This window comes from Lepidothrix coronata, unplaced genomic scaffold (genome assembly GCF_001604755.1).
Source record: "Lepidothrix coronata isolate B3197 unplaced genomic scaffold, Lepidothrix_coronata-1.0 Scaffold25, whole genome shotgun sequence".
NCBI classification, from domain to species: Eukaryota; Metazoa; Chordata; class Aves; order Passeriformes; family Pipridae; genus Lepidothrix; species Lepidothrix coronata.
The window spans coordinates 1,617,871-1,644,285 of NW_016690205.1; the positions used below are offsets into that span (position 1 = coordinate 1,617,871).

General features: G+C 40.5%; 1 protein-coding gene across 3 annotated transcripts; it reads right to left on the bottom strand.

Annotated features, from left to right (window-relative positions):
* Window positions 1–677: 677 nt before the first annotated feature.
* Window positions 678–19,870, bottom strand: TIAL1 (TIA1 cytotoxic granule-associated RNA binding protein-like 1). 3 transcript variants are annotated; one of them, XM_017809225.1, is made up of 12 exons: window positions 19,656–19,870; window positions 13,128–13,224; window positions 9,814–9,963; window positions 9,462–9,516; window positions 9,064–9,151; window positions 7,085–7,160; window positions 4,619–4,727; window positions 4,248–4,343; window positions 4,079–4,163; window positions 3,664–3,787; window positions 3,051–3,190; window positions 678–2,295 (listed from the first exon to the last, which is right to left on the bottom strand). In XM_017809225.1, the coding sequence occupies exons 1-12, from the start codon at window positions 19,682–19,684 to the stop codon at window positions 2,178–2,180; spliced, it is 1,167 nt and encodes a 388-aa protein (XP_017664714.1). In that variant the 5' UTR covers window positions 19,685–19,870; the 3' UTR covers window positions 678–2,177. The 3 variants fall into 3 exon arrangements, with proteins under 3 accessions (XP_017664714.1, XP_017664715.1, XP_017664716.1); XM_017809226.1 differs by having other exon boundaries at window positions 9,814–9,912; window positions 19,656–19,861; XM_017809227.1 differs by lacking the exon at window positions 19,656–19,870 and adding an exon at window positions 7,628–8,000 and having other exon boundaries at window positions 9,814–9,912; window positions 13,128–13,195.
* Between the last annotated feature and the right edge of the window lie 6,545 nt (window positions 19,871–26,415).

Genomic DNA, 26,415 nt, shown 5'->3' on the forward strand with positions numbered 1-26,415 from the left:
GATCCTCGCGTAGATATTCACATATGTACAAAATTTATAGAAAAACGAGAGTCCTGTAGACAAGCTCCCTATCTTGAGTGGAGAAACGCTGGGTACAGTAGAAAGGAGAGCCAGAGATAAAGGGCTGATTCTGTCCCCACGAGCACTCGTGGTTCCACACTCCCTTCAGTCATTATTGCAGGCATGAGGTGCCCAGAGCCACAGGGACCTCTGGGCACAGCTGAGCCGACTGACTGAGCTGCTCTGCCAATATATCTCACCTTCCACCCGATCTAAAAGTCAAGGAACTACTTCACATGTCAACAGGAGAGGAGGAGAAGCCCCCTCGTGTGATTTGCTACAGCAATCAGGGTAGTTGTTTGCACAGCCTGGCTGGGTTTGACATCACTGCAAGTCTCCGTTTCAAAACAGACTATTCTAACTCACAACACCTGCATGGTAAGAAACAGAAAAGGTAAAATGTACAGCTCCTCAGACACTCACTTAGAAACTATCATCTCTAAATTAATCAAACTTTCTGTTTCTTTGAAAATGCAAGTTTGCTTCACTGAACTATCACTGCAAATCCTACTCATCCTGTTCCAAGGGTGCTGCCTCGGCGTGTTCCAGAACACAGCTGAGACATTTGCACCCTCTAGCTGTCATGGGGAGGACACAGTACTTGTATCTAACTTACATTCATTTTCAACTTCAAATTTATTGAGGCAGTTTGTATCAATGTATCCATAAAATAATTCAGAAATAACCCAAGTATACCATTTAAACATCTTCATGATTTATCCATTTACACACTCAGTACACAAACAACCCAGCCTCTGTACAGGTTCATCACATGCAAACCACCCAGAAAGACAAAAACTTTAATTAAAAATAAGTCACAACTCAGTGTACTGTTTCAACTGCATCTCCGTTTACCAAATGGCACATTGAATATTCTCTAAAATAAGATGTTTTTAACAATCTTGTTAAAAAATTCTTGGGCAAAATATTTCTAGACTTAAAAAACATCAAGATTTTTCAAAACACTCAAGATACTATACAACTTATAATAACCTTGAAAGAGGTTTACAAGGTTGTTAACCAAGGTATTTACATACCAAATAATGTAAAGCAAAAAATTTGTATTTCTAATGACAAAAAGGTGATGCATTAAAGATTTATGAAATTAAAATTAAGGCTCTTTGTTATAGTTCTTTATGTAACTTTACATATTAGCCAACTTTGGAAATGTCAGTCTTGCACATTCTTGTCAATCTACTGCATTTAAAGCAGTAGAGTATATTAAGTATTACTTTGAATAATTACATTGCTACTTCTATGTTTGAGCATGCTTTTGAAACACTGTAATTATGAAATATTTACAATGTGTAGCCTTCAAACTTTATGTAAAAGCCCAAGTATGACTGTCTGATTTCAATACAAACAACATACTTGTAAAAACGTTTTTACTTCTCAAAATTAAAAGTAAATTACTACAGTTTTAACAAGCCAACCAGCTCTGAAAAGTTTTAACGTGTGCCTGAATGTGGACAGTAAAAGTTACGTGAAATTTCTCAGACAGTACTGTTTTTCATTTCAGACTGAACTATTTGTTGTGTCAGACTGTTCTCTTTAAGCATGTAGAAAAATTAAATACTGTTTTTTTAAAAAATTATTCCAAGACCTACATACCCTTTGAGCTATGCCCATAGGTTTCTTGAAAACTCAATACTGTCTCCCAGCTTGTAGTGATTGGTCCACAGTTTATTTCAGGATGTGTGTTCAGCTAAAAGCAACTTGCTGTTTTCCAACCTCATTTCTCTTTTAAAAGCACAATGATATAAAACACTGACGACAAAACAAAAAAAAAAAAATGGAATGGTAACCTAAGGATCAAATTTGTTAGCCATTTCTCCTACTATATCAAAATTTGTAGTCAGAATTGTCTTTATTGACTTTATTTTTAATTTTTGTACACAAAGAAAAACATGTTCATATCCATCATGAACAAAAACTTAAAAAGGCAGAACTAGAAGACATTTGTGTCCTTCACCAAAGCAAAGCTGTGCTAAAGGTTCCAAACATTTCCATTTTTAAAATAAATATTTTCTTTTTTCATTGTCTACATTCCAGTCTTCAGAATGTCACTGGAAACTGCAGCCTATCATGAAATACACACTTTAAAACAGAGTCCCAGCTCACTGTGTTTGGTAACTTGCCATGCCATATCCAGCTTGGTTAGGTATTACAGGAGCACCTTGTCCCTGGGCAGGCTGAGCACCAAATCCACCCATCCAGGCAGCAGATGGAGATTGGCTTAAAAAGAAACAGGATAGTTAAAAAAGGGGAAAAATTATTTACTAGACAACATACTAAAAAAAAAAAAAAAAGAACTTAAAAACGTATTTCCCACACAATCTTTGTACCAAAACAGAACAATTTCTTCTTCTCTTCAATGAGTAATTCAGGTTAAGCACTACAACATGTGATTCTTGAAAATATCATGAACTTTTCAAGAATAAAGGAAAAAAAAAAAGCCCCACAAACCTTGGGCACTGGCTGCATAGGGCACCCACCTCCAAAGGCATGTCCACACACAAGTGGCTGAAAGTGAACATTGATGATCCAGAAATGCAAAAAATACCCAGTGCCTCACTGGCATGAATACAGTGATAGCTTTATCAGGTATTAAGATGTTTAACTGGCAGCACATAATGAAGATAACTTGAGTAAAACAAGTTATTTCAAAATACCCAGGGTCCCTGGCTCACACTCTATTCCAATACTCACCAGTTCAAGTCAGAATCCACCATGTGTTTAGGTATCAGACAAGACCATCCCAAACTCCACCACACGAGGTGGTGTGTGTGCCTTCCCCACCCCCATGGAATGTGCCATCAGGTAGAAGCCAGAGGGACCCACCCGGGTGTGTGTCCGTGGAAATCACCAAACACAAGCACACAGGAGCCCACCCAAGGTTTGACACCTTGTGCAGTCCTTGACCTAAGTGAGCCTGAAACTCAGACGCTGCATTCTTGGAATAGTCTACAGAACTCAATAAAATTACTTACTCTACTCCAAAACCCTGTTGATTCCATGCTTGGCTATACATTCCATAGGATGGTACTTGCCACCCGTTAGCCATATACTGCCCGTACTGCTGGGGATTCCCATAGACTTGGCTCCACTGCCCCCACTGGCTGTAATCCACCTGGGGAGAGAACAATCCATCACACTTCAGCTTCAGCAGATGCTTTAGGTTGCATTTGTGCTGCTGAAGGCAGTTTTGGCTCTATCAATCACAGGGCTAAAACAGGCAATAATGAGATCAGAAGAATAAGACACCACTGATTTAATTAGATCCTTGTACTGAACAATGCATTTGGGTGTGCTTGAAATATCAAAGACTATCTGGTTGGACAGTCCCCTGGTCTGCAGTTAGAGAAACAGCAAGAATCAGAATTACCTCAAAGTTTCTCCCTATCTTGAATCATATCCAGAAGACAGTAACAGATATTCCATCAAAATCACTAGCCCAATTTGATGAACAACTGGAACATAACTGAGACAGAACATGGACTTTCATAAGAACTCCATAAAATTTACCCATTACAACTGGGAAGGCATTACAAGTATACATGCAATCGCCTCTCTAATGCAAAGAAAAGGTTAAACTGCAGTTACCTGTTGGAAGTTTTTAGTCATATCAGGGGATTCTTTACCCCAATAACACTTAACAACATGTCCTTCAATTGTGGTTCCATTAACTGAAACAATAGCATGTGCTGCACTTTCATGGGTTGAAAATCTAAAGAATGTAAAAACAAAATAATGTTATGCTTTACCGTACTTCCACCTTACTGTTAAAATACACTGACTCCATACATACAGCAAATCCAGGGAAAAACATCTGCTTTCACAAACATTCATCTTCTCGGGTAAAAAGATTGGTGGCCACTTTTAAAAGTTCCAAATTATTCTATGAACATATGGTGACAGCTTTTAATGCATCAGGAGAAATTCAATCAAGTGAAATTACAGGAAGATGAGACATTACTACATGCACAGACCCACAGATCTGACTTTTGTTTGTCCATACCTGACAAATGAGTAACCTTTTTCTGGAAACACCCTTATTTCCATAATCTGTCCAAATGGGGAAAAAGTCTGTCTCATAAGTTGATCTACAACATAAAAAGTTTTCAAATTAGTAACTGTCTTGGTGTCCAAGAAGCTTCAATAATAAAAAGCAATAAAACAGTTCATACCTGTTAGCCCAGAGGCAATTCCTCCACAGTACACAGTACAATTTTTTGGACTTGACTGATTTACTACATCTTCAAATCTCAATTGTTTTGTGTTATCTATAAAGAGAAAAGGCTGGTTTTCAGCAGTGGGACAACAGTAAGTTCCAGATACTCACCTTGTACACCAGTATGAATTTCACATTTAACAAAAACATTCAATATTTTATGACAGACCTGTATTGCCACCACTCTACCAAAAAAATCTATTCTTTAAGATCTGGAAGGCAAGCTAGATATGTAACTCAAGTGACATGAGTTTGGCTCATGTTTTATTCCCCCACTGAGCAGTGACATGCAAGCAAACACAACACAGCATGACATGAGGGCCTTACTTTCTTGTGTACTTTTGGGGGCTGGTGGTTTCCGCGTTGCCCAGTTAGTTCTGATCTGGCGGCCTCCCAACCACTGGCCTCCCATGTGTACAATAGCATTTTCTGCATCCTGGGGACATCAAAACAAAGGTTACAACACTTCCAAGCAAGAAGCTACTTCTAAGAAAGACTTGGCTGTCTGTTAATTCTGTTGACGAAATCAGTAACAGTACTAAGAAGTGTAGGAAACTCAGAACAATCCCAGCAAGCAGCCAAAAATTAACTGACATGAAGGCAACTGGTTACAGAGAAGGCCCTCAGAAGTCATCTGATGAAAGCTTCCTCCCACCCATTTTCTAAACACAGGTTAGAATCCAACTGCAATCTCACACATAATACCTGTACATATGCCACATATATATACATATACACATATCTATACCACATATATGCATACTATACAAGCACCTCTATTAGAATATTCAAAAGCTGCCCAAAAAAGTGCACAAGTCATAGAGATGTCAGAAGCAATTACTGAAATAAAAAAGCTATCATTGAAAAAAAAAAAATAATAAAAAATTTGCCAATTGATCATACTAAAAATAAAGAAGTATATTTAATAGTAACAGACAAAAAGTCAAAATACTTGAATAGTCAAAATCCCTCACTAGAAAATATTTTAGATATAACCTAAGTAAAATTCACAGCTTTCAGTAAGGGTCTGCAAAAGACCTAAAGGTGTTTGCAAGAGATCTAGATGTGGGTTTTTTTCCAGAATCTTACTGTGCACTCAACATAACAGATCAAGTTTAGGTAGAAAAATTCTAAGTTCTGGGAGGGCTAAATGGTAGTTACAAAGCAGCTGTAACGCTGAGATACAAACGACTGAGTGTTTAAGTTTGCTTTTATTTATTATTTGCACACATCCCCCTGCCTGCCCTCTGCAGACATGCAGTAGATGTCTGAATAGACTGCTCTGTAAGTTCTCTAAATATTAAAGTCATTGCATGAACACACACAAGAGTCCACGGCCCACGTGGCTTAAATTCTTATCTTGAACATGACTTAGAAAACTCTCTAAGTTCACACTGGAAGCAGAAACATCGAGAAAGCAAGGGATAAGTTTGCTAACACCTGCAAGAAGGAATTTTTTCCCCAGCTGCTTTGAAAGAAGAGAGGCAGAGCAAATAGTCCATGTTTGGAATGCTTTTCCAAGGGCACAAAGTTACATCAAAAATCCGCCAAGCACAAGGGCCAAAGGAAACAAGGACCAGTTAAAGGTGAGCTCTCAGCATCGTCCTGCCTCACACTGAAGGCTTCTCTTCTCAACACTCTTCTCAAACTCACTCAGGACCTTGATATTTTTAAGTTTTAATTACACAGAGTGCTCATTTTGAAAAATATACAGAAGTGAAATTATGGAAGATGACCAATAATAATAATAATAATAAAACCAGAAAAAAACCTAAAAGACAAAACCAAATCATCAGACAATAAAAACCCCCTATTTATTCAAGCACCCTCCAAAACACAGTGAATAAGTTACAAGCTGAGTAGGAAAGGAAACTACCTCTAGTGAATCTTGCTAGTTTTGAGGATCACAGCTGTGACAAAAATGGAACAGAGCCCAGGTCACAACTGATCCAGTTTAATGTAGGAGTTTAATTTGCTCTTAACTGTGGAATGCATTAAGACCTCAGGCTGGAGTACCTGAAGTCTGGGAACATACCCAATTCCCCAAATGTAGCAGAATGACAATAAATTCTCAAAACCAGGCCTTAAACTACAAGCTCAGGATGGTTGTACCATAACCCTCCAGGTACAGCTGCTGTGTGAAAGAAGAGCAACTAGGACATAAAATTTAGAAGTACTTATTAGTGCTACATTTAGAATTCATGCAGCAATTCTGTAGAATAAACACAACTTTTAAACTGGAGCCTTCATGGCTCAGTCTGAAAAGTATCCACTGACTTTCATTCCATGACTGTTGCAGCATTTCCCCTGCAGTCACAGAAGCTGAACACAACTGTAAGGTAAGGGAAGAGGGTACAAGGAAATAAAAGAGCTATTCTTTATCTATTGCAGCTGTAACAGGGTCAACAAAACATCAGTGCAAAAATACACTAAATCAAGGCATCCAACTGCAGTATCTTATGGCATCTGCAAATCTGAAGGAAAGAAATTCCAACTTTTTCTTCTGATTACAACAGCTTCTGTTACAGAAGAGCCAAAGGGATTCCTGGCAGGTAAGACTTATGACCACACAAACAGGCTTTAAATGCTAAAATGCTGAACTGTGTGTGCTTTTCCTAGACATAATATTTAAGGAAAATGATTAAGTTTTCCCATGTTGTCCTAGTTGTACATACAGCTCCTGTACATGTAAGTTGATTTCCCTTGGTGAAGTTAATAAATAGCAAATACATAAACGAGCAAACTAAAACAGGAAAGTAGGAATTATTTTAAGTCTCCACTGTGATTACTCACCAGTTTGTTATAAAAAGATACAAAACCATAGCCTTTTGACTTTCCAGTTGCCATATCTTTAACTACCCGTGCATCCCTGTGAAAAGAAGCACAGCTATATGAGGGTAATATTAATAACCTGCAAAATAAAAACTAAAAGGAACCACACACACTGTATTGTGAGCATAATTTTTTCTTATAAATTCAGTTAGCCCTAAAACTACAGTCATTCCTGAACTCTCCCCTATTGCTTCTTTACCTGTTAGAAAAAAGCAGTAGGACAAAAAAAATAACATGTAATAAACATGCAACCTATGCACATAACCTATGCTGGCTATAACTAGAATGTTCAAATTTGAAGTATAAGAGAAACAAAGTTTCCTTTTCTAATATTCTATTGGCTAGGGTCCTCTAAGGTTTACTGTTCTATAAATTACTGTAACAATTCTATCTAATTTACCATGCATTTTCTAAATAGTTAAATGTCTTCTGCCTAGTGATACAAAATATATGAAATATTAAAAAAATCGAAAAAGAGGAAAAAATAGGAATTAAAAGGCATACATGGCCTGTTAACAGATTTCTTTATTTTTCTTGGTCAATTCTCTACCATCATTTTGGAGTTTGGGTAGCTGTAAATTTTGAAAAATTGACATTTTCAGAAATTTAAGAAAGGAGAATAAAACTAACAACAATGCTAAGCACACCAGTACGAAAACAACAAATTTACACAGAAATTTTAGTGAGTAAGTTAAAATGATTGGAAATATAGAACTGCACTGAATATAGAATGTTAAAATGTAAATACTAAAATATGTATATATAAATAATGTATAATAAGAATAAATAGAAATGAGAAAAAATCTACAACTGAGTTCCAGTGTGCACAGTTCCTTGCAGTTAGCCTTCAAGATCCTGTCCATTCTTATGAGCAATTCTGCAAAATAACCAGAATGCTATTACTTTTAATTGTGACTTGGACTTTAGAAAAACTGCAGGTCTCAGGTATAAATATAGATCGAGAAACAGAAACCTGAATTATTCTCTTTAAATTGATTTTTAAAACAGTACTACTTACCACATTAAGAGACAAAAAGCAAAGTAAACAAAACAGCAGAGGTAAGAAATAAGATTTATGATTCATTTAAAAATACGCGTACAGAACAAGAGAAAAATAAGAATTTTGTTCTTAGAAATATATTCCTGTAAAGTAGTACAAAAACCTTCATGTGCAACTTTCAAAGATTTTTATAAAGATAACATGATAGAAGATTAACACTTTTTTGGTTTTTTTTGCAGACCTCTTAAGCACATATATGTTTTAGCACTCACAAGGATTGTGATGTTCAGTATGTTCAATTAGGACACCAGGTGATTCAGCATCACCTGAATTGTCTATGAGAAGTTTAAAGAAACATTTTCTTAACTGGCAGAAATGTGCACATATTATAAAGCCACCATTCTTTAAGATATTATAATCTTAATTCATCCCATTATTATCCAAAAAAAGGAGATTTCATTCTCATAAGTACCAGCTTTTTTCAAGACATTCACAAGTTATTAACTGGCTGCTTCACAGAATTATATTCCAATTGCCCAATTTTCCATACTGCCTATGAAATGCAGTACGAACCCACAAGAAACACACAAGGATACCACAGATACCAGTTTTTAAGTCACTGCTCTGTACATCAAATTCTCAACACCAAAAAGTCACACTTAGGAACAGTAATTAAATTTTAATAAAAAGTTGAAGGACATCAGCATATAAATTAGGTTAAAAGCACATTGCTTGCAGCAAATCAGAGCACAATTACATTACTGTATTTACAACCATGAGAGATACTGAGATACAAACCCTCTTTACTACCCACCCACCCACCCCAGCAAAATTAACATCAGAAAAATTATCTCATTAGATAAGAAATAACATTTCATCTCAGAAACAAATGCTATCATATTTTCTGACTGCTATTGGAAACGTTTATGATGATACTTACGATATTTTACCGAAAGGAGCAAATGCTGACTTGATGTCTTCTGTTGTTATTTCTGGACTTAAATCCCCAACGAACACATGGAAGTGATCTGAAAATAAATAATTTACTAATCAAATATTTCACTGCTATCCAAGGTTGCAACTCCTGAGAAGGTGATGTTCTGCACACGGGACTGGGAACCAGGAACGCTCAGGACTCCATTTGATGGGCAGCAGCAATTTAATCTGTCCACTCCTGTTTCCCCAGTTGTAAAGCACAAACAGAAGAATTAGTTTGCAAAATTCTATTAAACACAAGATGGGAAGGAGAGAAGTTATGTTTCAATGCATTTATGACAAATCATTACCAGGCTGTGAAGTATTTGTGTAGAAGTGATACTGTGGCATTACATTACTTACTGGATGTATCTTTTTTCTGGCTACTTGGTGTTGTTGCCCAGTTTACTTTGACCTCCTGAAAACAAGTATAAGATTTAGTATGAATTCACAAAATTATTGCATCAATAAGTTCATTCAAGGGTGGGTTACAACTGTCAAAGTTTACAAATCATCATTCAATATAAACCACCATCATAACTAGAACATCACAAACTATGTGTTTCTTAAACAAGACACACTTTATTTAAAGTCAGTATTTTAAAAATATTATTCTATCAGTACTAAAACTTGGTAAACATCTTCAACAGCTTTATTAATACTTTCACACAAATCTATATTGTTTAAATCTAAGATTACAATGTAAGCAACTTACCTTTCCCAAAATTTTTCTCCCATTCATAGCAGCTAATGCAGCAGCTGCATCTCTGTGTTCATAAAATTCCACAAAGCAATAAGGGTCATTGCTTGTATGCTGCAAAACAGAAAATCCAACAGAAGAGTTGACCCTTCTGCTATCGGGTTGCTGAGAAGAAAATCCAGGAAAATATATTACTCATAGCTAGAAACTTTCAGAATGATTTGCATCAGATTTATGAAATTGCCTTTGACATTACACTTAAATGCAGGAATTATTAAGGAGGACTTTTTCTTAAAGGTCTAGCAACTTCTGAAGATAGTTTACTTTGAATGAGGACTGAAGTTTGCTGAACTAAAAATAATTCAACTGCTAGAAAAGTGATCTGCAGACTGGATGGAAGGGGGGATAGAAAGGGGGAGAATGGAGAGAAGAACAACAACAAAAAGTTTGTTCCCCAGATACATTTTCACCAATTTTCTCTTGTCCTATTTAAGAAGTCTTTCCTTTTATTTGACTGAAAATCACTAGCAGACAGCAACCTAGAAGTTGCATATTCTCAGTCTCAAGTGAAAAATGCCACACCCAACAACTGGAAAATAATCTTAAAAAAAAACCCCAAACTCAGAACAGTTTGACTGAGGGAAAAAGACACTAATCAGGCTGTTAACCCTGTTAAACCTCAGGTACAAGCTGTTTTTGCAGGATGGACTATCAAATCACCTTTAAAATACCAACTGACAGAGATCACCGAAGGCATTAATGTACCAGAGTATAAAGTGCAAAGACCAGAAGAGTTTTCTGAAAAGTTGATCAAGTGGAAAGGGTGACTAAAATGCCAACATTAACACTGGATTTGATCTACCCCAAAGATGTAACAAATACAAAAACTCAAACCAAAACATCTCCATTAACTGCTCTGCAGCTATAGAGACCAAAAGTTGATAAACACTAATGTTAAACTAAACAAATTATTTCTCACAGGGATAGGGAAGGGTCTAGCACTTAGAGAAACTGCTTTGGCATCAGTGTTCATGTATATCAAGCTGCCCCACTGCCAGGCTGAACACAGCTCTAAGAGGAGGCCTTTTCCAGTATTCCTGTGTATCTTCTGACAACTCTAACACACTCACACCGACGAAGAAATGCTAATCCTTCCCCCTAAAACTGGACTGTACACCTTCAAACATAGTTCTGTCTCCATCTGAACAAGGGAAGCTATAGAGATGCAACAGTTGAACAGATCACAAGCCCTTTATACACCTAAAATGACCAAGCAGTCTGAAGTCAATCTTCTAAACACTGTCAGTACCTGATGCACAATGAACAGTTGGGAGCAAATGTACCTGACATCATAAAAAAAGAGTTTCAGTCACAAAGTGCTCTACAAGCAAACTCACCTCAGATGCCCCAAAACAGAAGGCCTTAATTCATCCCTCTTCCCCCAGCACTCTGGCAAACCCATTTAAGGCCTCCTTAGCAAATTTAATGCTGTTTATGCTTCAACTGAAGTGCAACTTTACTTTTAGGTTGTAGGAAGGTCTTTAGCACTGAGAACTTGTCTGTAGACAAGTTTGGTGTTCAAACTACCTGCAAATGCTGTCCCACCACCCCCTGAGTATTATATACCAGTATTAAATACCCCCAGAGCAAACACTTGGAATCTCTAAACGCTTGACTTGCTCATGGCACATTTCTGCAAATGAAAAAGAATGAGTTGATACAGCTGCTAAAAACTGAAAAAAAAAATCACAAAATTCTTAGAACATTCAGGTACAAACTTGGTTGATGGTGGTAATAACACTGGACAGGTAAGAACCACTTAAACATGACTCAGTTCCCAGGAAAGGTTTCCCAGCCACTGGCTGGAAGGATGAGCAGCATGCACAGGTACTTTGACAGCTGCAGGCCAGTCCCAGTGCAGAATCCAACCTGCACTTGCTGAGTGGTTGGTGGCAGGGGCTCAGCTCAGCCCAGTGCAGTCACCTCTGTGTCACTGAATACAGCTGGAGCAGTTTTTGTTTATCTACTTACTTCATAAAGATGTCCCACTTATGTATATCTTAAAACCACAAAGCCTCAATCGGGGTAAAGTGAGTGTTAGAATTTCTCCTCTGGTTCTCAAGAAACCAAAGTGATCTAACAGCTCTCAATCAGCCTGAGGTTGGAGCAGCAGCACCCTATTTCTGGAGAGCATGACAATCAAAACTGTTTGTTCAGAGAAAAACAACTGTGCTCTGCCAGCCTTCTGTTACCTTTCTCCAGCAAACTTACAGTAGATGTGGCACAACTCAGTGTCACATGGGAAATTATTAGTCCAGACAAAGATGAGAGTGAATAAAGAAGCACTAAGTGGTTAATAAGGAGCTAAAACCCAACTAACAAAAAGCTGTGTGTCACAGTGAAAGGAAAACAAGTCCACAGAGGAGTTTCTAGCAGCATTCCTAAAGAAGTCTGGGCACAAGACTTGCCTTTTAATATTTTCATTAATAATGTGAACAAAAAACTAATGTGACTGTCCTCGGGAAATCTGTAATTACCAGTTAGTATAAAGCATAAGAAGCAGTAAAAGTGGGAAGAGAGCACAGAAACCAGGGTTGAAGGACCAAAGATTGAGCCTAGTAGAGGTTCTGATTAGTCCCTGTCTGCTCCAAGTTTATCAGTTGTAAATGCAGAAGGAAGGAAAAATATCAGGGAGCCAGAAGTTTTCTAGGATGTGTCAACAAGCTCACAGAAATGGTCACCAACCCATTGCAAACACCAGAGCATTTGCAATGGAGAGGAGAAAGTATTAATACTTACCAGCACTTTGTACAAAAGAACTTATCTGGAATTCTATGGAAATTTTGTCACTTTGTTTCAAGGAAAAATTAATTTAAGAACAGACAGGTGCAGACAAGAGCTATTTTTAATGGCACAGAAGAGGCTCAGGAAGAGCCAAACTTATTTTGAAGGATTTTTTACTTTTCATCCATAGCAAAGGATCAAATAAAATGAGAAATGTACAAAATAACCACGAATAACACTTGGTACAAAAAGGTTTCTGATCATCAGAACAATGTGGTTCTGAAAAGAGGTGGTAACAGTCTTTCAGATGAAGTGGAATCTCATCACCAGCTGATGAAAGGTATGTCAGGGCTACAGGCAAAAGCACAGGACTGCACACAACAGGTCTCTCCTGCAAAGTCATCCCCAAAGCCCAGCACAACCAACCTAAAGAAACCCATCACCAGTAAGGTCAAAAGAAGCCCTCAACTCACTCCATTTATTTTGGACAACTCAGGATAAAGTTACATTGCATTTGCTACCCCCCTAGATGTGGAAGGCCTTACCTCTGTTATCATTTTACAGCTTTTGCATGGTCCAATCTGGCTGAATAACTGAAGTATGAGAACTTCAGTCACATCTCTGGAGAGGTTTCCTACATAGCTACACAAGGAAACAAAACAAACAAACAAACAAAAAAGAAAAAAAAAATCAAGATTTTAAACCAGAAATTTTCACCTTTTCAAATGTAATTACAATTTGAAAATCTTAAATGACTATGATAAAAATCTCCCTTTAAACATTGCAGACATCTTAAACACAGTATTTACAAATTATTTCCTATAGTTTTAACACAACATTCATATAGTTTCTAAATTATAAAGTTGGCCACACAACTGAGATCCTGAAGCTTGATTCAGACAGAATACTGGACATCAATATCTAGTGCCAATCATTTCCTTGGCAAAGAAATGTCAAAAGCATGAAGAACATTGCTCAAGAAAGTTGGGCACAACAAGCAACCAAATGGGCAAAGGTATTTTAAGTTTCACTTCCCACTGAACATCTAATCCAGAGCACTTCTGAATTTGGGGATGAACCCACATCCAACTCCCAGGAGCAGCTATTGGACAAACTGTGCTGCCTTGCAAGCAACCAACTCAACTCTTCTGTTTTCCTGAACATTTGGAAAACCAGCCCACTCACCAACACACACAGCAATTTATGCAGCATTATGCCATAGGAATGCTCTGTACAGCATCTATCTGAACAGCTCCCACCTCTGTTACACTCCCCAAAATTCTGACAGGGTTATTTCAATATCACGCAGATTTCTGTGGTGTGTTTTTTTGTATTTGTAAATCTTGAGAAATAATTCTAAGTTTTGAAATATTGATCAAGTTCAGATAAGACTCCTAGATTTCCCAGGTCAAAGATGGCTGAGAAAGTCATGAATGCAAAACTAAATTCTTTTTTAAAATGTGACTAATTTGCAATCCAATTGTAACCAGAGTGATCAGCTAAGAGAAAGGCTTGTCCCACTAACAGATGTCAAAAGCCATCGGCAGAGGGGCATTCCTCATCCTCACAAATAAGCCTGTCAAAGCAGAAAGTATTCAAATGCAACCAATAAAGTGAGCAGAACTTTTTGTGATTTAGCTGTTGAAAGAAAACACCTTACTCCTTTTGCTCTGATTTATTATAGAATGCCATAATACAGTAAACTAAAGTCAGTCTGAGCTGTTAAGACACTTCAGTAAACATAAATGTGAGCCAGCATTTCTTAGTCTGTGCACAGACCGACTTCTTTTGAGTCAGGTAAAGAGCTGGGCACTGAAATTGCTGTAACAGGCACCCTTTAACATTTTGGAAAAGCAGTTCCTACGTGTGACAACTGGACTTTCATCTGCCTTTGGCAGAATTAGAAAGGACACTGTTTGTTTTCATGTGAGCACCACACAACGTTATCTACAGATGTGTGTTTATGTCGCTCTTTAAACACTATGAAACAGTTCTGCAGTTTCTCAGTCAGGACTTCAACGCTACACAAGATCCAGAGTGAGTTTCTTACATATATCACATCACCTGAATACAGGAACAGCCATTAAACCTTTCACATACTCAGTACTTTCTTACTAGATACATAGGAGTTAACAGAAGTCATTAATACAAGTGCGTATCATTAGGAAGCATTTCAGCACAGAAGTTAAAAACTGCAAAATTCTGTAAGACTCTTACAGGACAAACTGTCCATCTCACTGACTTTTCAGTTCTCTGTTCTGAAACTCAGCAGTTAAACATTTATCCCTGCCTTCCTTCTGAAATATTAACTCAATTTTTGTTAATCATTCACCAAGATTGAATTGTAAATCACTAAAACTTTAAGTGAAAATATTAACCTTTGCAGATGCTACTAAAATCACATGGAAAATATAATTGCCAGTGGGAATTCCCATATAAAGGGTCAGCAGTGCTGTGAACTTATTACTAGTGCTTGTTTCCTTTTTACCCTGTAGGACAGTATTAATTAATACCATGCTTTCACAGCACACTGAAACAAGCACCTGGACACTGGCACTGACATGGAATTAAATACAGTGAAGTCCTATTACCATTATTTCTACTGCAAAATCAGACACAGTAAGTAAAATTAATACTACCAAAAACCTAAATATCATCCTCTTCTGCATAATATTAATATGTACTTTGGAAACACAAGAAGTCTGAAAAGCAATCTGAAGAAGTCTTCTTGGTCTGACCAAAAAAAAAAAAAATCCAAAATAAAAAGGCCAGGAAAAGCCATTCCTCAGAAATCTATTCAATTAAGGGCAGACAAATTACACTGACTGCTGGAAGAGATTACCAGCTGGTTTTCCAATACCACTACATCTTCAGCAAGGTAGCTGTGAGTGGGACTGTTGCATCACAAACCTTAGCTATGAAAGAAGGCTGCCTCTTCATAAAAATCAGCAGTGTAAATCTGGACCACCTGCCTGCTGCATCCAGATGGGATGTGAGATCCTACCAGTCCATGAATTCTCCAAATGCAATGATAAATACTGCCTTGGTGTTTAATATCACCAGTCAGAGGCATTCCTACCTTTCACAAGCAGCTAACACTCCAAAACTTGAGTAATACACACGCTGAGAACAGTGCACACTAAAGGTTCATGTCACAAGGACAACATCCAGAGAGACCCAAATCCCTCAAAATGCACGTAAAACATGGGAATACAAACATCTACAAATTTGAAACAGTACACTAAAAAGTAAGACCTGATTACTTTCATGTCTTTAAGTAGGTTGCAGTAACATCACCTCCTTCAGTACAGTCAGAGATGACTTTAAAAAAACCCAACATTGAAGCAAACACCTTCAGTGTAAATGTTTGAATATCACAGAACTGTTGAAAAATGTATATTCAACACATTAGGAACAGACAGCTTACCTTTCTGGAAACACAACACCTGGCTGAGCTGATGCTATCACCCGCCCTCCCCAGCCAGCCTGCTGCTGCACCAGCTTTCCCTTTCCTAACTTCATTCTACTTTAGGAAATCAGAATTATCAGAACCACATCCCAAGAAAACATAAGACTCTCAACATGCTATTATATGTTATTTCAGTATTTTTGGACTGATACAGTCTAGAGGATATATTGTGCAAGCTTAAAAAAAATTTATAAAACCCAGCAAAAAAGCACTTACTATACTTTTATAGGCTGTTGTCACGGTTAATGTGACAGGGTAGCAAAAGTTGTGGTTTTTTGCATACAGGCAATAGTGTTTGCTCCCTTCTGCAAGTTTGAAGCACTTAAATACCAGTTAAGAAGCAGATACACAAAGAAACCCAACCCATAGACAGATATCCTGATACAAATTTCAATATATTACACTAGAATAACAAACCACTTGCAATTCAGAGACCTTGTAGAACTATCAAAAGAATACAAGAAGCACATTATCAGTAAGTAATGAGTTTTAGAATTAAACTGTCTTTCTACTTGAGTGCAAAAATCCTCTTTGTGAAGGTAAAGAGGTTTGTACTGTATCCTAGACAGGGAGGGAAGGAAGGGACATTTACAGTCACTACTTTTAGGTCCACAAAAGTCTCCTACATACTTTTTTGAGGAAACATAGTAAATGTGATTTCACTGTCACACAGACAACATGCAAGAAATGGCAGCTCCCATATTTAAAAGAAGAAAGTGTGATAAGCAATAAGGTAAGTGATGAAGAGCCCAGAGAAGTTCTAGCAGCATCTCTGCCTAGTGCTAGGGAGCTACTGGAAATAAAATATGTCACGGAAAATCCACTCTGGAGCCTCCACTGGCAGCCAACATTCCTCTGCAGGAGAGCTGAACTGAGAGAAGGGTGAGAGAAGTGAATCCCAGCAAAGTCTTACTTCTGCACCCCATCCACATTCCAGGACACCTGGAATACTCCATGGCAAGGCTGATGAGATAGATAACAACTTGTATGTATTCAGTGACTGCTTGTGAAGTCACAGAATACCTACAAACCACACAAAACATTCCTAAAACCATTAACAAGAAGAACATTCAAATTTGGAACTTTTCTTCTGCTTATCAGTGAGAGCTGATAACAGCAGCAGCACATCAGGTTTCCAATAGTTTAGTTTCCACTTGAAAGTAGAAGCAGGACTTGGATAGAGCCTGTGAGATCTGACAGCACTCAGAAAACAGAGCTTTCAAGTGTTCTATTAAAAAAAAAAATAGAAATCAGAAGCCCACAGCTCATCTTAGGACCAGCTAAAAAATTACATGTGACAGATCCTACAAAAAGGCCCTCCTTTCTGGAAAGCTTTTGGCAGAAAACATGGAAGGTTATTCTTCACATTTCTATAAAGGCCTATGAGTTATGAAATGTGAGAAATAAAAATGCAAATGGTGTCTATTTTCTATATTAAGCCTGAGAAAATATTCTGAATTCTTAGAGGTTCATGATAGGCCTCTCATGATTGCAAACAACGTAACAGTCCTGTAACTATTGCAAAGGGAAATGATCTTTATTCCTGAGATATTCAACATGGGCATAAATGTGAGGTGGCTGGGTAGGTTTTTCTTTCTAAAATTAAAAACCATTGCTTGCAACTGTTAAAAAAGAAAATTCCTTCCTAACTTACAAGGTTAGTTTTTCACTCCTGAAGGAATAAATGAAAATCCAAAGACATAATGTATTGCTTTAACTATCAGTCAAGTGCTTTTGCACATGGTCAAATGGCTACTGAAAGAATTTGTTCTTCACTTCCTCCCTCCCTAAAATAAAAAAAAAACAAATAAACAAAGAAAACTTAGAAGTCCAATTTACAATATTTTCAGTGAGTTTTATTTATGAGATCATAACTGCTCTACATGCAAAGCATTACCCAGGATAATAATCTTTAAAACACAACTTGCAATTCTAAATTTAAAGATATTTCAGATGAAAGTAGGGACAAGAGGGTGATGTAAGAAATGCCACAGCAAAATTTTTGTCTTCCATGCAAGAAGCTTTCAGATAATTATAGGAAAGCAACCCCATGTGACTGTGGTTACTACAGAACTACCAGGAAATTAATGTATATGCTGTTTATTAGTTTGACAAATTAAACAGTCACATGTGCAATAAAACATTTTGGGCAGCTGCAGAGCTGCTACTTTCAGACATCTCAGTACAAATGTGTTTTTTCCTTGTTAGTGACAAGTGGGCTAAGTCATCCCTCCTTGATGGATGTGTTAGTGAGCAGAACCCACTCTCAACGTGCCACCAAAACTTGTTAGCAGTAAAAGAACACTTTAAAACTTAGTGGAGATATAGCACTTATTAAAAAAAAAAAAAGAGGCAATCATGAAAAAAGGAACCTTGAAAATAAAACTGAGTAAAAACACTGTGTGACTTTGCCCTTTTCCCTCCTCCCCTTCTGCAGCAACACTCAAACCTATGCCCACTATCAGGGCCAAGCAAACTCGGACCACCTGGGTAATCGACACAAAAAGCATCTCAGATTTGCTTATATAAACTGTGCATCTCAGGGAGCGAGGTCTAAGTACTTTATACTACACCACGAACAAGTTAAAACAACTTCTGCAGACACAGAAAGGAGAAAACACACAAACAGCCCGGAGAAGCCTTAAATGCCAAGTCATCATTTTGGTAGCGAAAACGATGAGACCTTTCACTCTGTTTCAGTAGCTTCTTTCAAGTGGCCTTCAATCCAGACTATCTTTGATAGCTTCTCTGAAGGCTACTGTGCCAAAAACTAAATAGACAAAGATTTCATTTGCGCTGTCCCGAGCTGTGTTTGTCATCCGGGCAGCCCGGGCATGAGACCGCCTTTCTTACAGGGACAGCGGGGCTCACACAGCCCGGAACACCCTCTGGCAACCCGGACCAAATATCCACGAACTGGTTAAAATGATCCACAGCGCAATCACAGGGATCTCCAGCGCCCGGACACACGTACGAGCCGACGGGACAAAGAAAATTCATCAAAACCATACCTGCCGAGTTGAAACGAACTCAACAACACCCCCTCCAAAAAAAACCCAAAACCTCGAATTTATATTTTTAAACAGAAAGCAGATGACAGCCGCCGAAGGGAGTGAAACTGCCCAGAGAGACGCGGCCAGCACAGTTACTCCTTTCCCCAGGGCCCGATACCTTGTTACTGAACCGCACCGTGACACGCTGGAGGGAAAAGCGATCCCTCCCGGCTTCCCGGCGCTCCCCATCCCACCCTGCGCCGGGAGAGCACAAAGAACTTCCCCAGCGCCGGGACCGGGGCGGCCCGGAGCCCCCGGGGGCGGCCTGAGACCCCCGGGGCACCTCCAACACCCGGGGGCGGCCCCCCCGGGCCTCCGGGGATGGACCCGGAGAATTCCTGGGCCCGGCTCCGTTTTTCCCGGTGTTTTCCCTGGATCGCTGCAGCGCGATCCCCCCGCGGGCCCCGCGCTCCAGCCCGGACCCCGCTCCCGGCCCTCCCAACACGCTCCGCCGCGCTCAGCCCCCTCCGCTCCCCCGGGGCCCAGCGGGACCCCCCGGGGGCGCATCCCCTCCCTCAGCCCGCCCGCCCCGCCGCCCGCTCCCCACTCACAGGGTCCTGGGCTGCCCGTCGTCTTCCATGATGGTGGGCGAGCGCCGCTCTCCGCAGCCGCGCCCCTGGGGCAGCGCCGGAGGGGCCGGGCCGCGCGGGGAGGCGAAAGGAAGGCGAGGAGGGTGCGGGCGGCCGCGGCTCGCCCCGCTCGGCGTGGCCCCCGCGCCAGGTCCCGCGGCCGCGGATCCCGAGCGGGAGAGGCAGAAGCGGCACCACAAAATGGCGGCCGCCACCAGACGCTCAGGAAGCCGCGCTCCGCGCACGCGCCGCCCGCGCGCGCTCCCGGACCCGCTTCTGCTCCGCGGCGCCGCGGGGCGCGATGGGGCTCGTAGGCACGGCCGGGCGCTGCGCGGCGGGGGCCCGGGGGGCGATGGGAGTTGTAGTTCTACCTACAGGGCCCTGAGTGGGGAGCAGCGAGAGAAAAACTACCGCTCCCGGCATGCCCCGCGGCGGCGACGACGCGGGGGCGCGCCCTGGCGGCCGCGATTGGCCGCGGGCAGCCCGGGAACATTCGCTTCACTCCGGCCGCCGTCCCGATCCATGATCCTGGTCCCGAGACCAGCACTGAGCCCAGCCCAGCCCTGATCCCGAGCCCAGCCCTGATACTGATTCCGAGCCCAGCCCTGATCCCAGTCCAGCCCTGATCCCGAGCCCAGCCATGATCCTGATCGCAGCCCTGATCCCGAGCCCAACCCCGATCCTGATCCCGGTCCTGATCCCCAGCCCAGCCCTGATCCCGAGCCCAGCACAGCTCAGTCTCGGCCCCAGCCCCGACCCCGCTCCCAATCCCAGCCCTAATCCCAGCCTCCACCCCAGCCCCAGCCGAGCCCCGGTCCCGATGCCATCCCTAATCCCAGCCCCTTGGATGGACTCTGAGCAGCCCGGGCTGGTGAAAGGTGTCCCTACCCATGCCAGGCGACTGGGACTGAATGAGCTTTGAGGTCCCTTCCGACCCAACCCATTCCATGGTTCTGTGACTCCCGAGCCCACAGGATGATTTCCTACACCATCCACACCCGCGGGCACGGCCCGCGCACAGCCCGGCGGGCTCCGGGGCATGAGCACGGGGCCAGTTCACTGTAAAAACCGGGAGATGGGGGAAGCTTCGGGGGCTCTCCGGGAGCAGAGACGATGGGGGAAGAGGCGTCTGCCCCTTTTCACTCCAGATCCCTCATAACGAGGTGTTACAGACACTGCAGGACTTCACCTGCACTTTCAGCAGAAGCATCAAGCAGTGGTTTCTGGAGACTCCTCTGGAAGCGCTCTCCTTTTTATATTAAGCATAAAAATCCCGACTGACATCATTAAACTGTTCTTGCTACCAAAAAAAAAAAACCAAGGCTAAATGGAAGAATTTTTATGGCAGCTTTTCTTTTTCTTTAGCTGGTAAAAAGCTAAATTAGGAATTGTCAGTGAGGAAATGGATCAGAATAGCACAGGCAGAGTAGGAGCATCTTCACATGCAGTTGCTGCAGATTAATCACAGCACTCTTATTCTGGAAGAAATTCAGTTTGTATACATATGGAATATTCAAGCACTCTTAAATACTCCCCCTTGTCCAAAATAGTAACATCATAGAGAAAACTGCCTATATACTTACCAAACTAGATATTTTCGTGCCTGCTGCTCACACAGTAATGTTTTCCTCTCTTTAATTTAAACAGGCAAGACTGTTGCCAGGCACAGACTTCTGGAAGAAATTATTCCAGCACATGGGTGCAGATAGAGGTGGTTTAAGTAACTTTTTAAAATGCATGAAAACCACAAAAAGCTGAATATATAAGGACTTAGTGGGATACTCTGATCACGGGTTTTGAACAGCCAAAGATCTGCGTGCAAACCATCCACGTGGATTTGGGGAGCTGCAAATCAACCCCCAGCACTGCAGGGATTTGCACTGCTCTGCGGGTCCCACAATCACTTGTGGATCTCTGTAATCCATAACTGGCAGCCTGGAGCCTTGGCACAGAACATGTGGATTAGGAATGCCTCCTGGTAAAGTCTGTGGGCTACAAAAGTGATTGAAACCAGAGGGCATCATTTATATATATATTTATATATTTATATATATATATTTATATATTTTTATATATATACAGATCATGTAATTCCCTTTTGAGGGTTGGAACTAGATGGTCTTCAAGCTCCCATTCCAACCCAAACCATTCTATGATTCTTTGATTCTATGATTCTGTGATATACTACTCTGAGAAGAGGAACTTGATTTACAACAGCAATGTATAAAAGTCATCTTCTTTTTCAGAGATGTGTGGTTTCGTAAAGGTAATGTTACCAAAATGTTTTAATTATTCTGCCATATTTAAATGACCAGCTACCTCCAAAAAACAACCAGAAGAGCACTAAATGTTGTTCTCCTCTCACCACAACAAAGAATTGCACCAGAGCTTTAATAAAGTTTCACCCAAACCTCGCTTCATCCCCTTTAAACCTTGGGGTTTTCTGCCTTTTATTTTTTTTCCCCCAGCATTGCCTGGGAAACTTTTTGGAAAAGTAGCAAGTGAGAAAAGTCATGTCAGAAGGTGTATTTCTGGATATATAGCTTTTATAGATACATTTTTATATATTTTATATTTTATATATTTATATATTTTATCTACATATGTATGTACATATATCTATGTACATCACTGACCAGCATTAGGAATGTGCAGCACTGTCAGAGCTGCCAAGTCCCTGTCAATGCAGGTATCTTTGTTTAATGCAGCAATAAAAAAACGTTATTTTTTTAAAAGCAGGAAAAATTATTTCCTGAGTTCAAGCTTTCCAGATTGCATTAATCAAAACTCAGAGCATTGGTGCCTCTATTTTATTTTGTTAGTCATTTGAGGGTGTAGGAATGGCATGAAGGGCTGACAACAGAGATAATTTGTGCCAAACGACTCCAAAATTAATGACTGCAAAAAATGCCTGACAAGTTTCTTAAACCACACCACGTTTTTCCACCCCTGAAGCCAAAGAGGCTTCTGGTAGGACCCCAGCATTGGTTCCTTACACCAGCCCAGGCTGTGGCAGAAAACCTTCACCAAAACTGAGAATGAGACAAAAGAAATGGGTGGAGAGTTTACTAGAAAATGGAACTTCAGCTGACACGAAAATTTTCTTCTTGACGTGAGTTTAAAAAGCAACTAAGGCTTGTTTCAGCTGCAGAGATATTCAGGGTCCCTGCAAAATGTGGGTGTAGATTTGATTGCACCAAAATCCAAGGAGGGAAGCACTTTACAGAGCAATCAGGCACAGACTAAATCTTCTCCAAGTGCACACTGAAAGTGGAGTTTTTCTGCTGGGTTTAAAGACTGACAGATTTGCAGTGTTCAAAGTGTTGGATAGCACTGATCCCAGGAGAACTTCTCTGGAAACTCCACCTGTGTTTTCCCATGAACAAGAGCCTTTTCAGGCTTTGTTAACAGGGAGATCAGTCCCAGCCGACTTGGGTTTAGCAAAGGCAAGTCCTGCTTGACCAACCTGATGTCCTTCTATGACAGAGGGACCTGCTTGGTGGAAAAAACTGTGGATTTGGTCTATTTGGACAGCAGTGAAGCCTTTGACACCATTTCCCATGGCATTCTCCTGGAGAGACTGGCTGCCCACGGCCTGGACTGTGGCACTGTCTGGTGGATGGGTGGCAAAGCCCAGAGAGTTGCTCAGTGGGCAGCTGATGGCACAACAACATTCCCCGAAAACAGTTTTCACTGTTTACTCTAGCAAAGGAATTGTTTTGGACCTGCCTCTTGATTTATCTCTTTGTCAGAGCATCTTATCTACTAGAACTCATTGGCTTTGCATACCTTTTCTTAATTGCAAGGTATTCATCTGGCAGCTGTACTGTGGCACTGAAATCTCGCAGAGATGTTTTGCCAACCTGTCTTCACCTCAGCTCTAAAATCAAAACACTTTTAAATTACATTTTTTTGCTTTGTTTTATTCTACAGAACCTGCATTTCACAGATTTGTGAAGAATATCAAGGCACAAGAAAGGCTGGAGTCCCTAATTGTCACCTCAGACTACTGTGGGTCTACCCTGAAGGGAGCACGAGCTACCCTTGGAGGGAAATGTGGAATTAGGAATAGGGACACCCCAGGAGGCAGAAGCCAGCACTGCTTTCCCAGAAGTGAGATGGAAGGTATGGGACAGGAGGGGAGAAATCTGGAGGAGCTGTTCTCATCCAGCACAACCCAGAGCAGCAGTGATGCTGTGAGATGCAGGAGGAAGGAAACTGGGCTTAAATACAGTCTCTTCTTGCCCTTTGTCAACCTCACTTCAACAGCAAGGGAGCTAGGCTTGATATCCAGCCTCTTTCAAATCTAATCACTTTGATTTGTCTTCCAAATTACTCTTCCAAAGAACAGCAGGTGCAGCGGGACTTAAAATAACTCTTCAGATATGGACATTTTCAGATGTGTGATAGAAATACCTGGGGCAAAGTCCTGAGGTCTCCTCACAACTTCTGCCCAGCCCTCGGTCAGATTGGCCAGGCTCCTGTGAGTGAACTGGGATGCAGCACAGAATTATGGAGCACAACCAGGAGAGGAGCCTGAACTTAAACCACGTCCTGAGAACATGCTTTCCACTCCTGACCTTGATTTTTTGTGGTTTATTTTACGTGTTTGCTCTCCCCCAAATCATACTGCTTCATCTACATAAGATGTATTCATGTTTTACCTGATTTAGCTTAGAAGGAGTCAGGGCCAATAGTCTGAGCTGTTTGAATTTTGCAACTGCTGAACATACACATACAAACACACCCAAGCCTCTTCTCTTCCAGCAGACAGGTGGGAATCCAGACCCAGGTCAGGATGGGAGCTGAGCAATGTAAACCAATTAAATAATAATTCAGAAGTAATTGGAAAGGAACTGTCAAATTATTAACATTTTTTAAAACGAGAAAACACGAAGAAGGTTCAGTTTGCTGCTTTAAAATGCTCTTCTATTTTAGCTGCACCAAAATGTTTTTTTTTATTTTACTATCAGTTATGTTTTACTGAGAGGAAAAAATCTTACCTCTAGGTCAAAACCAGAAGAATCAGTTCTTTTTTTTCATGTAGCTCATCAACCCCATCAACTCTTCTAAAACATCAGGTTGTAATGACAGATTGCAACCAAGAAAACCCAGAAAGAGCAGATTTCATTGCAGCTTTATGTATCAGATAAACACCCTCCCTCTATTTAACTTAAAATTTGAGCAGGAGACTGTGAGAAGGCAGAAGATGTCTTCATCAACTGTTCTCATATAATTCCTCTCAGCTGGAAGTGTTTCTCACATGGAAGAATAACTTAATCAGGAAGTATCCAGGGCCTTTACACATCAAAAGGTCATTCCACCAAAAATAAACATAAAGATGCTGCCAGTCTAATGAAAGTTTAGTTCAAATGCCATCCAGAATTTGTCATCTGTCAATGTTCTCATTTGCAAGAGGAAAACACTCGTGTATTCTTAAATACAAGAGCACTTTCTGTTATGTCACACTGTTCCTGTTTGATCACAGTCTAAACTCTGGAAATGACTGGGTGTGATCCCACATCCAGGGCTGACAGGAGCAAAACGGGATCTGGCAAAGTCAGTGAGCTAAATACACAAATAAACTGAGGCAGCACCGCTTTCCTGAGGTGAACGAAAATAAACTTTGAAGGCTGTGTCTCTGCCTTAACTGGAGCTGCTTCCAAAAGCTGGAAACTCCACAGCATCTCTATCTCTGTTGTTAAACCAAACAAAAACAATCCCAGATAATGTGACTCCCTGGATATAAGAGGAGAGCTCTCCTTGGTGAGCAGCGAGTGGAGGATGGAGCAGGTCCCAACACCCCTCCTATTGCTCTCCAGCTCTGGTCACCTTAACCCCAGGAGCCAATTCCAACACTCTTTTTTACTCAGGACTTCACTGAACATGGAATTTGCAGGACCTGAGTTTCAACAAGCTCTTGACCGATGTACTGACAACTGTTGCTTTGTTTTTCTAACCAAACTAAAACAACCACACGGTTGCTGTACCTTCAATCTGCTGAAAATTTCCCACCATCTGCTCTGCGTGATGATTTTCTCAAATCTGCTTATCACAATTACCCCAATTTTGATTCTTGCAGTTCAAGAGTTTATCGTAGCAAAGCCATGAAGCAGAACTGTGTAAGATGTGCCTTTATTTGCCTGTTCAGAACCAAAAGAGATGTTATTCCAAACTACCGTTGTAAGACCTAATTTTTTTAAAAATTAACTTCTGCCCATTCTGAGTATTTCATAATCACTCAATATCTTTGTTTAATTCTGATAAATGATGAGGGACAAGAATACTACACTGGGTTCCTGTGACTTCTTTACATTCTCATTGATTGTACAGTTACAACATAATTTCCTGTCACCAGGCTACGAATGCACAACCTTGCACCAAAAACTCTTACAGAAGTTTTGTTTCTAAGACCTTTACCCTGGAACAGACAAAAAGGTGAACCATGTGCACAGACAACTGTGCATTATAAAAACAGGACAGGGATTCTGTGCAAAATTCACCTGGATATTCCTTGGCTAATGAACGAGTAAACCTGCAACCTGAAATCCTCTTAATGTATTTTCTTCTGGGAAATCTTCTGGCTGCTTTCATTTTAGAGAAGAAAGAAAATGATATAGGATATAGATATCCAGACACTGCCAGCTCACAGCATCCTTGTGCTGTGTTCAGTCATGCAAGCCTATCTTTTAAACTGTTTCTTGCCCTGCTGTCTTGCTGCCTGCTTGATAACCCTGCAAAC

Bases quoted from the DNA above. Each gene is read 5' to 3' on its own strand.
- TIAL1 (XM_017809225.1), bottom strand. From the start codon at position 19,684: ATGGAAGACGACGGGCAGCCCAGGACCCT. The intron at 4,344-4,618 runs GTAAGGCCCTCA...TTCTCTTTATAG, and splicing joins CCCCAAAAGTACACAAGAAA to ATAACACAAAACAATTGAGA. The intron at 2,296-3,050 runs GTAAGTAATTTT...TTTCTTTTTAAG, and splicing joins CAACAGGGTTTTGGAGTAGA to CCAATCTCCATCTGCTGCCT.